This window comes from Cebus imitator, unplaced genomic scaffold, assembly GCF_001604975.1.
Source record: "Cebus imitator isolate Cc_AM_T3 unplaced genomic scaffold, Cebus_imitator-1.0 Scaffold179, whole genome shotgun sequence".
Lineage (NCBI taxonomy): Eukaryota > Metazoa > Chordata > Mammalia > Primates > Cebidae > Cebus > Cebus imitator.
The window spans coordinates 4079445-4094888 of record NW_016107494.1 but is presented as its reverse complement, the minus strand read 5'-3'; the positions used below and the strand labels follow the sequence as shown (position 1 = coordinate 4094888).

Here is a 15444-nt window from a genome sequence, read left to right as displayed (position 1 = left end):
GGAAAAAGGGAGAGAAGAGAAAAAAAAATGAGAAAAGAAAGAGGTTACGTGGGCATATTAAACACTCGTTTACCACTCTACAGTTCTGGCGGCTCAAACCTGGATACCCTGGTTTTCACAGGGTGCAGAGGCCTAACAAAAGCTGGGTTAGTTCAAAGGTGGCGTGGTGCTGCGGCCGCCCGGGGACCAGGCGGTGTGTCCCCTGCACTCTCTGCTCAGCTCCACGCCCCAGCCCAGCACAGCTGGGCAGAGCTGAGGTAAATGGAAAAAAAGGAGGAGAAGCTCCCACTTTTTTTCCCCACAGGACGACGGCAGGTTCAATAAAAGGCATGACTGGAGGCGGGTAAAAACAGGAAATTAAAAAAATAAATAAAAGAAGGTAAACAGAGAGAGTGAGAGAGAGAGAAACAGAGGAGGCAGAGGAGGAGGAAGGAGGAGGTTTCCTGGGGACGGCAGGGTAATACTCACATTAGTCTCACTGAGAATGACGTCAATTATGCTGCCAATTACGATGAGGAAGTCAAAAACATTCCAGGGATCACTAAAGTAACCCTACATAAGGGAGGGCAGGCAGGATGGGGATTAAAAAGGAATATTAGACAGACAAGCACAGAGCAACACCACCATCAGAATCATCGTCCAGGCACCTCCGTGTTGCCTCTGGAGTTCCAGACGCCCTCACCATGGCCGGGAGCCCAGGAGTCCAGGAGCCCCGGAGGCTGAGCAGGGAGGGAGCAGCAGGGAGGCGACATTCTAACCCTACTGCCAGAGTTCCCTCGGTCACATGGCCAGCGTCCTACAGATCCACCCACCCTACCCCTCCTCCACAGAGGCCCTGTCCACCTTCCACCAGGGGCAGGGGGAGGTGTGGGGGCGGGGTGGTGCAAGTCGCCAGGGGGCAGGCTGTGGCTACTACACTCTCTTTTCAGTCCACGCTCAGCATGTCCTGCATCCCCAGTCCTCTTCCAGCAGAAAGGCCTATCTAGAGGGAGGGAACACAGGGGTGTCACCCCTCAGAGGGTACTGGGCTCAGTCCTACGGGTGAAGCTGGTGATAAAAAAGCCTTTGAAAACCACAGCCATCAGTGTGGGCCTCAGGGTGGCAGGCTGTATAATATATAAACTCACATAAAACTCAGAAATAAAAGAAGGACCAAATTATTAAAACGGGATCCATATTAAGTGCAACTCTTGCAGATCGAATCAGGGTAACCCTAGTTCCTGCACTGGACACATCCCAGCGTTTCCAGGGGCAGTTCCAACCCTGGCAAAGACTTTCCTAAGGGAAAGGAGGCAGAGGCAAGGTTGGGCTCTTAGTCTGTGAGTGGGTATGTAGCTCTAGACAGGGCTTTCTGAGGCTTCCTAAGCAGGAAGCTTCCTTCATGATCGTTTTAAGGTAGGGTCCTGCTGAATGCAAAAGGCACCCAGAGGGCGTGCGGTGATCAAAGCCTTTCCTGAGGATGGGTTTGCTAGGAATAAGCTGGTGGGCGGGGGGAGGCTGGTTGCCTAGTAGAGGATGAAGGCAGTATTGCCCTGATGGAGAGATTCTGGCACAGACAGGGAAGACCAGTGTCCTGACTTCATGATGAGGAAGTCAAAAACATTCCAGGGATCACTAAAGTAACCCTACATAAGGGAGGGCAAGTAGGATTTTATTTATTTTTCACCATATTTGGAGAAGAGAAGAGATGAATGTTCTTAAAAGACTTTTTTCATGTACTTGGACAACTGGTCAATCAAGAAATGGGCTGTCCCAGAGGCCCCATGGGACCCCAGGTGTCCTGGATGGGTGGACTGTTTAGCAGATGGATTTCTTGGGTCTGGGAGGTGTAGGAGCCTGCAGAGCAATGTTCTGTGACCGCATACACCCCCAGGTACAAGCAGTCATATTCCCATGGGCAGAGGGGGAAGAATCTACTACTACAGATTTGTCTTCTTTAAGAAGAAACATTTACGCCTTTAGTTTAGAAATGGTCTGCAATGGGGACAAGACAGGGCTGGACACATTTGTTTGGCGGGACCAGCATTTTCCTGCCCTCTGGGCTTCCAGGAGGTGGAATTTTAGAGGTCAGAGTGAGGTAGGAAAGCATGAAGCGTCACCTGAGAGGTTCCCAGATCTCTCCTGAGCTTACTTGAAGGCTGCCAACTTTGCCTTTTTTTACTCACAAAGCCAAGAATCTGCTTTCTTCCCTTTCCTCCTGGCTCTATCCAGCTCCCTTAACTTCCCACTTCCCAGCCATGCCCTCTGTCCAGAGGGACCGAAAGACGTGCTGTCCTAAGGCTGTTATTCTTAGTGAGGGAGGTCAGGTCACGGGGAAAGGGGCCTTTCAGTTCCCAGGCATTTCTGCCAAAAGAAAACAGAAACGCCACTGTGGAGACTCTGGACAGCCAGGACAGCCAGGACTGGGGAAGCAGAGATCAGTTGACCAGGGCGTGGGTGAGGTGAGGGTCAGCTTCAAATCAAGAATGTCTTGTTGGCTTCCCAGGGTATTTTTCTGAATATAGTGGAGCCTGTGAGGCAGAGCGGCTTCTCTCTTCCATTTAAGTCACATGCTATGAGCAGGAAATAACCAATTCCTCCCAGGTTCTCAGAGATCATTCACAGGGCAAAAGGAGAATGGTGATTTTGCGGGGAGGGAAGGAGTGAAGACCCCAAATGAACTATGACTATGCATAAATCTTAAAACTGATTTTGGAAAAGACTGGGCCACTCTCTCGATATGAATACCATCTTTGTGGGTAGAGCTATTTCAGGCGGGAAGGGCAGGGAAGTCAAGGAAGAGAAAGGAGAAACAAGAACAAGAACAGAATCCGGGAATTGTCTGCATCAGCCTAGAAAATGGGCAAGAAAACATTATTTGGGTGTGGGGGCAGGAGAGAGAGGAAGATATGAGTGTCAGTGCTGAAGAGAGGAGGGTGAGTTGGAATCTTCATCGGAGAGACCTGAAACAAAATGGGTAAGCTGGCCTTGGTCTGCAACACCTCTGAGATGGAGAAAGGAAAAGGAAGGAATGGACAGAGCAGAGCAAAGGTTTGGTGTTGAAAACCAGAGAAACACACACAGTTAATCAGCAGGCGCACCAAGGTGAAGGGCTGAGACCTTAAGGAGCCCTGTCAGCCACCTGGCTATGCACCCCTGGTCACCCTTTTCCCGGATTTCTTTGCATATATACGTGCATACAGAAGGAAAGCACAAGACAGGCAACTCTTTCTTGACCACAGCCTCCTCTGCCCACGGCTGCACGCCGGCTCCCACTGGATTGGCACTGGCTGGGCTCTGTTGGAGTTAAGGCCTGGTGCCTCACACTTGTCCTCAGCAGGCTATGCTACTGCAGGCTTTAGACTGGCATCTCTCTTTGGTGGCACACTACCTAGGGGGCTGCAGAAACCAGCCAGGTCCCTTGTTGCCAAGAGCTCCTGTGCACACAGCCCTGGGGTATTTACACAGAGCTGAATGCAGTGGGTGAGGGCACATGTCTAGGGGGCAAACAGGGTCCCTTTAAGAAGGCAGCTCTTCACCCTGACCCATCCTCTCACCCTCCTGCCCTTGGTGCCCGGAGCCCCTCCGTCCTCCAGCTGGGCCTGAAGACAGTTTCAGGGCCAGCTTTCAGGCCTCTGTCCCCATTGTCCCTTTGTGCCCTCCTCCCACTATTTCAACAGCCCCCTCCTCCCACCTGGACCACACCTTGCCCAGAAACAAGGCCCAGGTCCTCCTTGCTGGTCCCCACGTCCCCAGGTGGTTGGGTCCCAGGAGGAATATTTTTCCCAACAGTCTCTGGAGTGGAAGGCTTTGACACTCGGTCTCATCTCTCTTCTGTCTGTTGTTGCCCACTCCCTCAGTTGCTGGAAACCACTGGTAACAGGGGTTTTAAGGATGTAATGGAGAAGGGAGGTTGGGGGAAAATCATATACTTCTTACAAAATCAGTCTGACCTGGAGCCTGGTTATATCTGCTGCCCCTTATTTCTCTGATGACTGCGCCCCAAATGGTTGAGAAGTAAGGGGTGGGAGAAAGGGTTTTCCTGGCTCTCTTTGAAGTGGCAAACCAAACCTCTTACTGTCCAGCTCCTCAGAGCCACCCAGGGCGCGCTCCCTGGAAGGGAAAGTGTTTTTGCAGGTGGGAGCCTTGCCCTCGCCATCCCCCAGTCCTACAGGTTGAGTGGATTCCCCACTTCCAACTCCCCACTCTGGGGATGTGATCAGAAGATGGGCCTCCCCTCCAGCCAACCCAGGGCAGGTCCCGTGTGCACCCCAGGCTCCCAGTACCCAGGCCTGAGTGCCACAGCACCTCCACTCACTGACAGGCATGGGCTGAGAAAATGGACACCAAATTGATATTGACATCAGGAAATCATTGCTGGGAAGGAACAAGTGCTGCAGAAGCATCACAGGATGCATTTCACATGGACAGGAATTTTGGATTTTCTTCCAGTTTGGTTATCCATGCCCTGATTTGGCTCCATCATTGGAGATATACCACATTGAAAAAGGCAGCATAGTGGTTAAAAGCATGATCTCTGGAGGCAGATCTGGGTTCAAACACCACCTCTGCCACTGACTAGCTGGATAGCCTTGAGCAAATAACTTCCCCATGCCACTGTTTCCCCACTTAAAACATGGGATAAAGCACAGTGTTGAAATGAGGATGAAAGGAGACCATGTATCCAAAGCACTTAGAACCTGCCATCTCTTCTGCTCCCACCCACAAAGCACGTGTGTCCTGGCCTTTCATTGCTTTCTTCTGGTCCCAGATACTGTGTCTTAACTGTGGGACCACGGTCCAGTGATACTTCCTGGACTATCAAATGCCTACCTCCCAGGTCCTCTCCTTTTTGGAGACAAGACAGGCTCATCTCCCAATAGGAAGAGGGATGAGATGACTATCTATGCAGGAGACTGTGGGCCTCTTGCCAACTGGAGGCGCGCTTCCCAAGCCCTCTGTTTGCAGTCGCTAAAACCCAAAAAGTAACCAGAGTCCAGTGTCCAGAGGCCTCCACCGAATTACAGCTTCAAATGCAATTTCAAGAATCTCATCATCACTGCTGTCATCTTTATCCTAGCTGGCTGGAGACTGAGCTTTCTGTAAGGGAGGTAATCATAATCTGATTATAATCCAAACAAGCACCAGCCCCATGTCCTCACATAGGGTTAATATGAGGACAAATACTTAGAAAAGTATGTTGAAAAAATCCAAAAGATGTCTATTCTTTATACTCCTCAGAAATAGGTGTTCTGGATGTGTGAACGTTCCAGATAGAGGATGCCTGACCCTCTGATGACCAAAATCCTTGAATTTTTACCTTTTAAAAAAGATGTTCATTTTAAAGACAGCTGTTGCCCCAGCCGGAGTGCAGTGGTATGATCATGGCTCACTGTGGTCTCAAACCCCTCAGCCTCCCAAGTACTGTGCCCTCCAATTGTTTAATTTTTTTGTACAGATGGGGACTTCCTATGTTGCCCAGGCTGGTCTGGAACTCCTGGCCTCAAGTGATCCTCCTGTCTCCACCCTCCGGAGTGTCAGGATTATGGCATGAGCCACCACGTGCGGCTGGCCACTGTCATTATTTACCAGCCTTGTTCTGCGTCCCTCCTAGTGAAGTAGGAGTCACAGGTTCTATTTTGAGCGTGGGACTCAATGGCAGGGAGACAAAGCCTAGGTGTGTGAAAGGAGGAAGGAGGAAGCTGAAGGTTCTGGAATCTTGAGTCTGTCTCTCAGGCCTTTTCTGCCCATCCTCCAGGCTGACAGTATTCAAACTCTTCTGAATGAAATCTGGCTGATGCGTTTGAGATTGGTGACAGTGTGCAGGTGGTCACGGCTGCATTTTGTGAGACTCGACAGTTAACTGCTAGGCTCTTAGGAACCACTCTTCCCACTGAAGAAGGCTCAGGTCACTCTTCTTTTATCGAGGGCGGGCGGTGGAAGGAGGCACGTGTTCTCTGTTATGGAAGAGCTTTGAGGGGACTGCTGTGGAAGGGGTGACGGAAGCGCGTCTTTGCCCTTGAATTCTGCATCCTTAGCTCCTTCTCTGCCCAGAGCAGAGGCGGCCCTGCCATCTCCTCAGAGGCAGCACCAGCTTTCAATCAGGCTGGCTGCAAGAAAGCATCCACACGGAAATCCGCACACCTTTTTCGCTCCTCGCCTGGGGTGGTGCTGTCAGTCTTAGGGATTTGGAGGGCAGAGGTGCTGTCACTACCGTGGCTTGTTTCCTTTCCTTCTCTGTTCCTTCCTTCCTGCCTCCCTTATCTGCCCAAAGAAATGCAGGGGATGGGGGGCAGCCAGCTCCTGAGTTCCCTGGCCCCATGGGGAAGCTGACTCTGAACACCTGGTTTCCCCTCCGAGGACACATGGGGTACAGAGGGGCTACAGGACTTCTGGGCTGGATTAGAAGTGGGGTTGCTGAGATTGAGATGGAGAGTGGGAAAGGACAGAAGATCTTCTGAAGGGCCCCTGCTGACAGGGTTAGGAACATCAGTCAGCAAGCAGCTGGAGGCTGCCCAGGTGGGGCACGGCTGAGGGAAGAAGGGGCCACAGATGGCTTCACTGGACCTAGGAGAGGGGATCCCTGCAAGACAGCAGAGGTTCTGCTTGAGTGAACAAGCACTGGAGAGAAAGCAGGTGTGCCAGGCAGGGGGCTGGGCAGAGGTGGCTGGCTGTGGGGGAGGAGGCTGTGCCCGGTTCCTGGAAACACTGATCTTTTCTGGGTCTCCGGCTGCAAAACTGAGAGATGGGGAGAGCCGAACGAACTACGGAGAGGAGCTGGGTCCCATTGGCAGCTGGCAGTGGCGGTGGTGGTGGTGACAGTGGCGAAGTCCCAGTGCCTATGTGTCTATGCAGACTTGATCCCATTGAATATCATGAACACAATGGTAACCGACACCAAGCAGAGATAACATAAATTGTATTACACCAGGATGCCATTTAGACATAATAGTAATCGTGGAAATTAGCAGTGCCTAATGGAGAAGACATAACTGGGGCATACAGCTGCTGGCAGCCTGGGAGGCAGTGGGGGTTTCTACCCTCCTTGGTCAGCTCCCATCCTGTGACGTGTTAATTCAGAAGCACCCAAGGCACACACTGCACAGCGAGCTTGAGGACCGCTTGGACAAAGGGCAGGAGCAGGCAGGGGGCTGGGTGCTTGCCCCGTGAGTGGACCCCCGGCAGGTGGAGGCGAGGGGGCTGCTATCCCAGTTGCAGGAGGAACACACACTCCTGAGAAGGCACACTTTTAACTGGACACTTTCTGCTCTCATTTTTCTTTGAAACTAAGGTTTTCCTCCCCAGGACATTTTTGAAGGCCTTCGTCCATTTATTTACTCGTTCATTTATTTATTTCATCAACACAAAATAAGCACTTACTAGAGGCCTGGAACTATGCAAGACTCGGGCATACAAACATGAATCGGACCTCCTGAAGCCTGCCATCTGCCCTGCTGGGAGCAGATGCAAATTTGGGGTTATGGGTTAAGCTCCATTTGGGGGCCTCAGGAGGCTCTTTCTCTGCCTCAGTTTGCACCTGGGTAGATTGGGGGATCCCAGTAGCTGCTTCACACTATGCATGCTGGAACAAATGAGCTGTTTTCTGCAAAGGTGCCTGCAGCACTAGGGTGCTGAATCAATGCCTCCTCGGAGAGGCGCAAGACCGGGCAGACACATGGCCATGCACATAGGCGACTCTAAGCTCAAATGAACAGCACCATGCACTGCGAAGGAGGAAAGGCAGGAAACAAGCAGCAGCACGTGTGGCTGGAACAGGGAGCAGCGGTCTCTCCTTTGCTATGGGACGGGCTTGGACCTGTGGCAGCCTTCAAAACCGCCTGCCTGCCTCGAACCCCTCCCAGTCCAATCCAGAGGACCAAGGCCCTGGAGAGAGCTTTCCAAATGCAGATCAGAGAGGCCCCTTCCTGCTCAGCACTCTCAGACAGCTCCCATAGCCCATCCTATCCCCTCTGCCCTGTACCCTCTCTAACCTAGTGGACGGGTATCCTCTGCCAGGACACCTGGCCAGCAACCTGCATCCACATTCTTGAACAAGATGTGAATAAAATGATACTCTGACTTCACTTCCCAAAATGAGCCTTGGGTTGTGCAGGCAGGTTACCCAACCTCTCTGTGCCTCACCTTCCCTAACTGCAACATGGGAGTAACCAGAGTGCTTGCCTTTGTAGGGTTTTTAAAATTTAAATTTATTTTTAGAGACAGGATTTCACTCTGTCACCCACACTGGAGTGCAGTGGTGCGATAATATTTCATTGGAGCCTCCATCTCCTGGGCACAAGAGATCCTCTCGTCTCAGCCTCCCAAGGAGCTGGGACTACAGGTGTGTGCCACCACACCCGACTAATTAAAAAATATATATTTTTTGTACAGATGAAGTCTTGCTATGTTGCCCAGGGTGGTCTTGAACTCCCGGGTTCAAATGGCCCTCCGGCCTCGGCCTCCCAAAATGCTGGGATTACAGGTGTGAGCCACTGTGCCTGGCTCATCTTGGGGCTTTGTGAGAATGATATGAGTTCATGCATGGCACAGAGGAAGGGCTCACTGGTTGCTGCAGTTGCTACTATTACTGTCATTGTTGGGGTTCTTGCTGACAGGCTACCTTCCTGCACTGCCCACAGCCTCTGCATCACAGAAGGTCCTTCCTTTCCCTAAGCCAGGCTGACCCAGCGCAGGGCCAGAAGCAATGGCAGCACTCTGGGCTTCAGTGGGTCGGGTTATCAGTGACGCACCCTCTAGGTCTGGGAGTCCCTCCGCCTCGTGCTCCAGTTTCTTTCCCCGCGGCAGGGCTGGAGACGGGAACCACAATGCACTTTCCCAGCAGGCTTTCTTTTTACACAGTGTGAATAGTTTTCTACATTAAATAATTAAATGTAATAGCTAATACTACCCTTCCCACACGAAGGCTTTATGCAAGTCATATAATTACTTTTTATCATTCACAGTGACTTTAAAGCTCTCCAGCACCAGGCAGGAAAGAAACCTGTCACAATGTTGCAACAATATGCAAATCTGTGAGTGCAGAACCACAGAGGGGAAGGTCCTCCTGGCAAAGCTGGGGCCTGCCTGTCTAAGGAGTGCTGCATGGCAGCAGGTGCCCTGTGGGCACTCTGCAAATAAATAATAATCAGGGAAATGCCAACTCTCCAACAAGCCGCTAAGAAATAGGAGCTTGGCTCACACAGCTTTGGCCTCTGAATTCTGTGCTGACGGTGAAGGCTGGGGCGACAGTCACTGTTTTGTGCCCAGCTGCCGTCCTTCTTTCCTGGTCCCTTTTCTACTCCTTTTAATGCATTTCTGCACCTCGGGGTTTCTGTGGATGGTGCGAGACACTGTGGTTTTTTTAAGAGATTGGATAAATAGATTTCATTTAAAAGTCAGTAAGAGGCTGAGTCAGCCAGCCTGAAGCTAAGTGTGGCTTCTTCGAGTGGGGGTGACACTGGCCACCACGGGGCACTGTGGTGCTCTGTGGGACATGGAGTACACAGTGGGTGTGCAGATCGTCCCAAAAAGAAGAGCACTGGGTCCAGAAAGGATTGAAGACCCAGCCCAAGAGAATGTCTAGGTTTCCATACGATTTTTGAAATAAAATTCTTGCTTGAAGTTTTTCCAAAGTGAATATTCCAGGTTAGTAAGGAATGCAGTCAAATACAATCCAAGATACGGTCCTATTTCTAGTGGCAGTGTTATCTTTGCTGAGCTTCGGCCACTGGCTACCCACTGAAGACACCCCCACTATCAGTGTCACTGAACGTCACCCATGAAGGGTGCTCTGTGGATAAGTATTTCCCAAACATGTCACAGGGCCCAAGGATGCTCCTTCACTGGGCAGAACCATCTCACACATTGTGGGACTTTCAGCATCCTCAGTCCTACCCACTAAACACTACGTGTCAGTTTCATCACCCCCAGTCATGGTGATGCCCCTTTGGGTCTCCAGAACTGTGTTCTGTAGAACACTAGGTCTGTGGGGTGTTAATCGGGATTACAAAAAACCGACCAAACAAACTCCAAAACAAGGACCCCATCCTCCAGTAAGCCTGGAAAGGTTGAATTCCAGAACTTTGGCCTGGGGTAGTCTCAGGGCCCAGCCCGTCTCACTGGCCTTGAGCTCTGCACTGAACTGTGTGAGCACATTTAAGCCAGAGTTTCCCTGACTTGGGTGGCCATACTGCTAAGTCCTGCAGAGCACGGCTCAGATGCTGGCTCTGGGGCCACTGCCTTCACCTTCCATCTCTGCTTTCCTTTCCAGTGGACTACCCCAGAGAGTGGGTAGGCGCCTGTGGTGGGTGGAAAACTGAAGAGGGTGTCCTGGCTGGGTGCTGGAGCTTGCGAGCCAGGGGCTGGAGTCATTTTTGTGAGGAAGGGCACCCCAGGGGAAGCTGCCTGTCTCATCTTTGGTTGGTGTTTATTCAGCTGACACTGACAGAGACGGGGCACATGGTGTCACTGTGCCAGCGTTTGGAAGGAGGTCAGTGTGGATGTGACCAAGAGGCAGTCCTCCCAAAGACCATCCAGTCCTGCTGGAAGGATGAGACATTTCCATCAAGAGCTCTGATTAAGTGTCAGAAAAGAAAGAAAGGGGTGCTCTGGGAGCTCAGAGGTGGTGGAGACCGCTTCTAGCCAGGCTGATCTCGGGAGGCAGCTTGAAGGACGCAGCATTGGAGCTGGGCCTGGAAGGTCAGCATAGGGTGTTTATTATTTATTACATGGAGAAGGTGAGGCATGACCCAGAGAACAGGTGGGCCTGAAGAGGAGACAAGGGCTGGTGGAGGGGGCTGGCCAGAGCAGCTACCTCTGCAGATAGTGGGGAGCCACAGAGAGGCTCGTTGGGGTGCTCAGGACTAAACAGAACTATGAGGAACAGCAAGGCTTCTACAGGGACCCAGAGAGGCTACAGCAGGGGAGGCAGAGGAGGGGAGGGACGGGAGGGAGAATGCCAGGCAGGAACCAACTGTCTCCATCCTTGAACATGACCCAGTCGTAGACTGCCACAGTCTTTTTCTTCAATCAACATCTTAGACTGTTGCTGAATACCTTCCCAAAGAGTGGGGCTGAACACGGAGCAGCGGGTGACCAAGCCCTGGACTCCTGCAGAACATTTCAAGGCATTTCCCTGTACACTGAACAACTACATGGAGATGAAAATGCCTTCCTCAAAGGTGACTCCAAGAGCAGGGCATTTCTTGCTGTGTCCAGGGGTATCCCCATGAGGCTGAGAACAGCCACGGGCTCTAAAGATCTGCCCTGAGGCCCACAGAAGGCCCACCAGGAGACGGAAAACTGAGCCAGCCAGACTTCTGAGCCTGAGGCTGCCCTGACCAGTGTAGGCCAGAACACAGGTGAGGTGGTGGGTGGTGGGCAGACTGAGGAGAGAGGAAAAATTGTGAAGGAAACGAGAGCTGCATGAGAACATGTGTCCCTAGCTTTAGCACTGGGCGGGGGGCGGGGTACGCTCCCCCACTATCCTGTGTTTTTTTTTTTTTTATAGTGAAGAACCTCTTAGCCAACGAGAAGTGCAGGTCTGTCTTGGACACTCCTTTTATGGAATCATGAGGCCTGTAAATTCAATTCTGCACAGCTGGAAAAAGGAAAGGGCCCTAGTTCCATCACAAACACGTCCGGCAAGCTCTGGGAAGGCCTGGCTTTTGAGCTCCTCCGGGGGAAGGATTTCTAGTATGGGAGAAGGAGGGGCAGAGTCAGGGACCTCCGTGATGCTCAGCAACAGAGGACGTGGGTGAGGGCAAAGGTGCACACTGAAGACCCCAGATCAGAATATATAATCCCCCACTGAATGACCCTTTCCTGTCGTTTCCAAGGATAGTCAGAGGAAGTCCACACCCCTTCCTATGGGGGTCCTGAAGGGCCTGTGCACTCTGGCCTCTGTGCAGTCCTTTTATGTCACCTTCTGGACAGCAGGGCAGCATTCTGGCCTCCCTCTGTCCATCCGCAGTTTGTAGAAGGCCTGGAGAGCCGCTTCTCAGCCTTCCTGGCTCTCAGCCTCTGGACCCCTTTCCTTCTCCTTCCTCTTCTCTCTCCCAGTTTCCTTCTGATTCTCAATGTTCTGCACTCTTCTCCCAGGACATGAAGGCTCTGGACAGGATTCTTGACGTTTCTATCTTCAGAAGGAATAGATGGCACTGACTCCTAAAATACATCTCCAGCCCAGATCGCCTGTCTGAATTCCAGATTTTCACAGCCTACGTGACATTTTCTAACCTAATATATCCCCACATTCTAACTTTAAACTGGTTTCTTCCTGTTCTTCTCTATTTCAGCAAATGACACCACTCTTCCATCCACTCAGGGAAAGCCTGGAACCCCGGAGCCGTCTCTGATTTTTGTTCCTCACACTCACATCCCATTCACCATCCAGTTATGTCATGACTCTGCCCACCTCACTCCATCTCTTCCACCGCCACCTGCCTTCCCAGCATCGAACTCCTTGCTGCTCCCCATCTCACCACACCAGTCATTTGTCTACGAGCAGCCCGCATGCTGCTGAAAAACTGAAAATCAGATTATACAATCCCTCCACTGAATGACCCATCCCTGTGGATTCCAAGGACAGTCAGAGGAAGTCCACACCCCTTCCTGTGGTCCTGAAGGGCCTGCACGCTCTGGACTCTGTGCAGTGCTTTTCATGTGCTGTTCTCAGTTTCCAGAACGAGCTGAGCTTGCCCCTGCCTCGGGCTCCTTGCTCTTCCTTCTGCCTGAAATGCTCTTCTTCTGGCTCCTTTTAGCCTCCAGGGCTAAGCAAAAATGCTGCCTTCCTGACCTCCTTATCTTAAACAGGTGCTTCTTCCTCACACTCTTCCATTTCTGCACCGCAGCCCTTACCCCATCTGAAACCACAGCCCTTACCCCATCTGAAACCTTTGTTTCCTGTGTATTGGTACCTCTGCACTGCTCTGTGAGCCCTATAAAGATGGTACCATGCTTCAACATCATCACTGAAGTGCTCAGTAACTACTTATAGAAAGAAAAGGTGGAAAAGGAAGTACAGATAAGTGGAAGTTACAGAGGGGTGCGTTTTAATTCAGTATAAAGGATTTCCAACAGAGCTACCTCTAGAAACAAGGAGACTCTTCAGGCAGAAAGTAGGACCATGTACAGATTTCTGCACTAATGGAAGCTCAATGGTCTCAATCTTTTCTGACACTAATATTCTGACTCTTTCCCCGGCTCGTAATTCTCACTCATCCATTCATGCATCCACGCATCAAACTTTCACCGAATGCCTCTCATGGCACAGAAATGAACATGAAACGGTTTCTGCCATTGACGAATTTTGCAATTTTCGTGTCCCTAATGTGCAAGTGTTCCGGTTGCAAATGTGTGTGTGTGCGTGTGCGTGTGCGTGTGCGTGTGTGTACGCAGATACATGAATATGAATGTTAAGATTCTGTTTCACTTTTCTGAGCCCACCTGTCAGCTGGCTGCCCCCTCACCTGAAAGTGCTTGTCAACTCAGATTTGGAAACAAAATCCAAAGGTCCAAAGCAATCTAGGGAATACAGGGGCCACAGACAGAATGGCTGAGAGAGATGGAAGGGCGGCAGGGGCCTCAGAGAAGGCGGCAGGGCACAGGAGTGGGGTGAACACTTTCTAATCCAGGGGGCGGTGACTCAAGAATGGCTTGCTTTTTGTCTCGGCTCTTCTTGGAAGGAAGACAGCTAACGTTTACTGAGTATCCACCAAGCACATGGCAAAAACCTGGCCTGCTCACATTTGTTGTTTTAAGGGGCGTGTCGTGGAAAGAGTGGCTTTTGAGTCACCTAAGCCTGCAATAGAATCCCAGGATTTTTATGATGTTTAAATGCATTCCTACTTGTTAAGGTGCTTAGAGCCATGTAGGGTACATGCTAAGCATGAGAGTGTTTGTTACAAACTAAGAATAACAACAGAAAGCCAGCTCTGGACACGTTACTTGGCCTTTCTCTGACCTTCAGTTTCTCCAGATATAAAATGGGAGGCCATAATGTTTGTCTTCTGGATTGAATGAGATAAGGAAAGTAAAATATCTAGCTTCATGCCTGGTTCTTCATTGACAATAGATGTTGTTTCCTTCCCTCCTGTGCTTCTAAATGTTACTTGACCTCAGGTGTAGGCACTGACACCAAATGGGCCGATGCATTTATTGACTGCTGCTTTTTCAGTTGGAATATGAATGTCAGCTGATAGGAGGTTTCCTAGCGATGAATGAGAGGGTGAGCTGGGGATGCTGCACGACCCCAGAGCGGGCCAAAGTTGCCCCAGACAAGTGTGGCCTCACCCACCTGCTTGTATTCATGACTGAGTTCGTGGTACCGCCAAGCACATGGGCTGCTCAATAAAATATTTTGGAGGTTGTTGGTGAACGTTAGCCTGCAGCAAAACACTAGCCACATCACACAAACAAAGAGTTCTTGAAATAAAGAATAGGAAGAATGGCAATGCCTTGGCACAGAGAAAGAGAGGGAACGGTGAAAAACTGAGCTGAAGGCTTCAAAAGCTGACTAATGGGTTGCATTAGCCACAGGAAAGGGGAGTGATAGTTTGGGAGCTGGTAGCATGGTTGATGCTTGCACAACCCAGCTTCAAGGATGCATTAAGATGAACCTTAAAGTTATTTTATCGTGTGAGGTAGAAATCAGACGGAAGGGATAGAATGCATGGGCTCAAGGATGAAAGATGACAGAATCCCAATACTCCAAAAGGGCCCATTTAAAATGGTCACAGACTAGAGAGGGCACACCCAGGCTGGATGTGAAGTTCCTTTGGTGCTGAGTTAGAGGACTGGGTGCAAACTCCGCAGGCACAGGGACCCAGCTGAGTTTCATCTGAATGGTACTTTCCCAGAAGCCTTCAGTCCTCTGTAGATATGAGCTCACTCAGTCTCACCACAGTCTGCTAAGCCAGTCTTCTACTTCACAGAGAAACAGACGTGGAAGGAACCAGTGCTTGCAGGAAGCTCTCCCGTCCCTGTCTGCTCAGCTCTGGCTTGTTCAAGGTGATGCTGAGGTGGGAACTAGGCTTCCTGGGTCTCCATCTACCAGAATTTCCTCTCTAGCTGGGATCTGGGGGCAGTGGATGATGAAGTGAAGACATAAAGCCAAATTTGCTTTGTAAAAATTAAAACCTCACAAAAATGGCTGCACCATGCAGAAGTGCATGGCTAATTTAAAACAGCTGGAAGAGGATGGCTCCTGGTGAGTGGTACAGGTGGAGGCAGAGGTCAAGTTGGAGAGAAAGTACATTTCAGCCAGCAATGTCATTATTGCCAAAAACATGACCGAAAAACAAACCAAGTTCCTAGAAGATTCTCAGCTTTCGAAAACAGGAAGTGGACCCAGTGTGCATCCTTTCCTGCTGCTCATCCCACTTTCCCCTTCCTTCTCCTGGTCGTTGACTGCACTTTTAAGAACACATTCTGAAATGTCTCTCAACAGCCCATGGAAGAGTACGT

General features: G+C 50.8%; 1 protein-coding gene across 31 annotated transcripts in view; it reads right to left on the bottom strand.

The window, feature by feature from the left end:
- The window catches only part of CACNA1C (calcium voltage-gated channel subunit alpha1 C), a 705432-nt gene that overhangs the window by 60015 nt on the left and 629973 nt on the right, over positions 1-15444 (bottom strand). For all 31 annotated transcript variants that reach the window (XM_017545494.2, XM_017545500.2, XM_017545495.2 and 28 more), the window contains one exon: positions 469-552. In XM_017545494.2, the coding sequence (XP_017400983.1) occupies positions 469-552 (84 nt within the window). The remainder of the gene's footprint in view (positions 1-468; positions 553-15444) is intronic.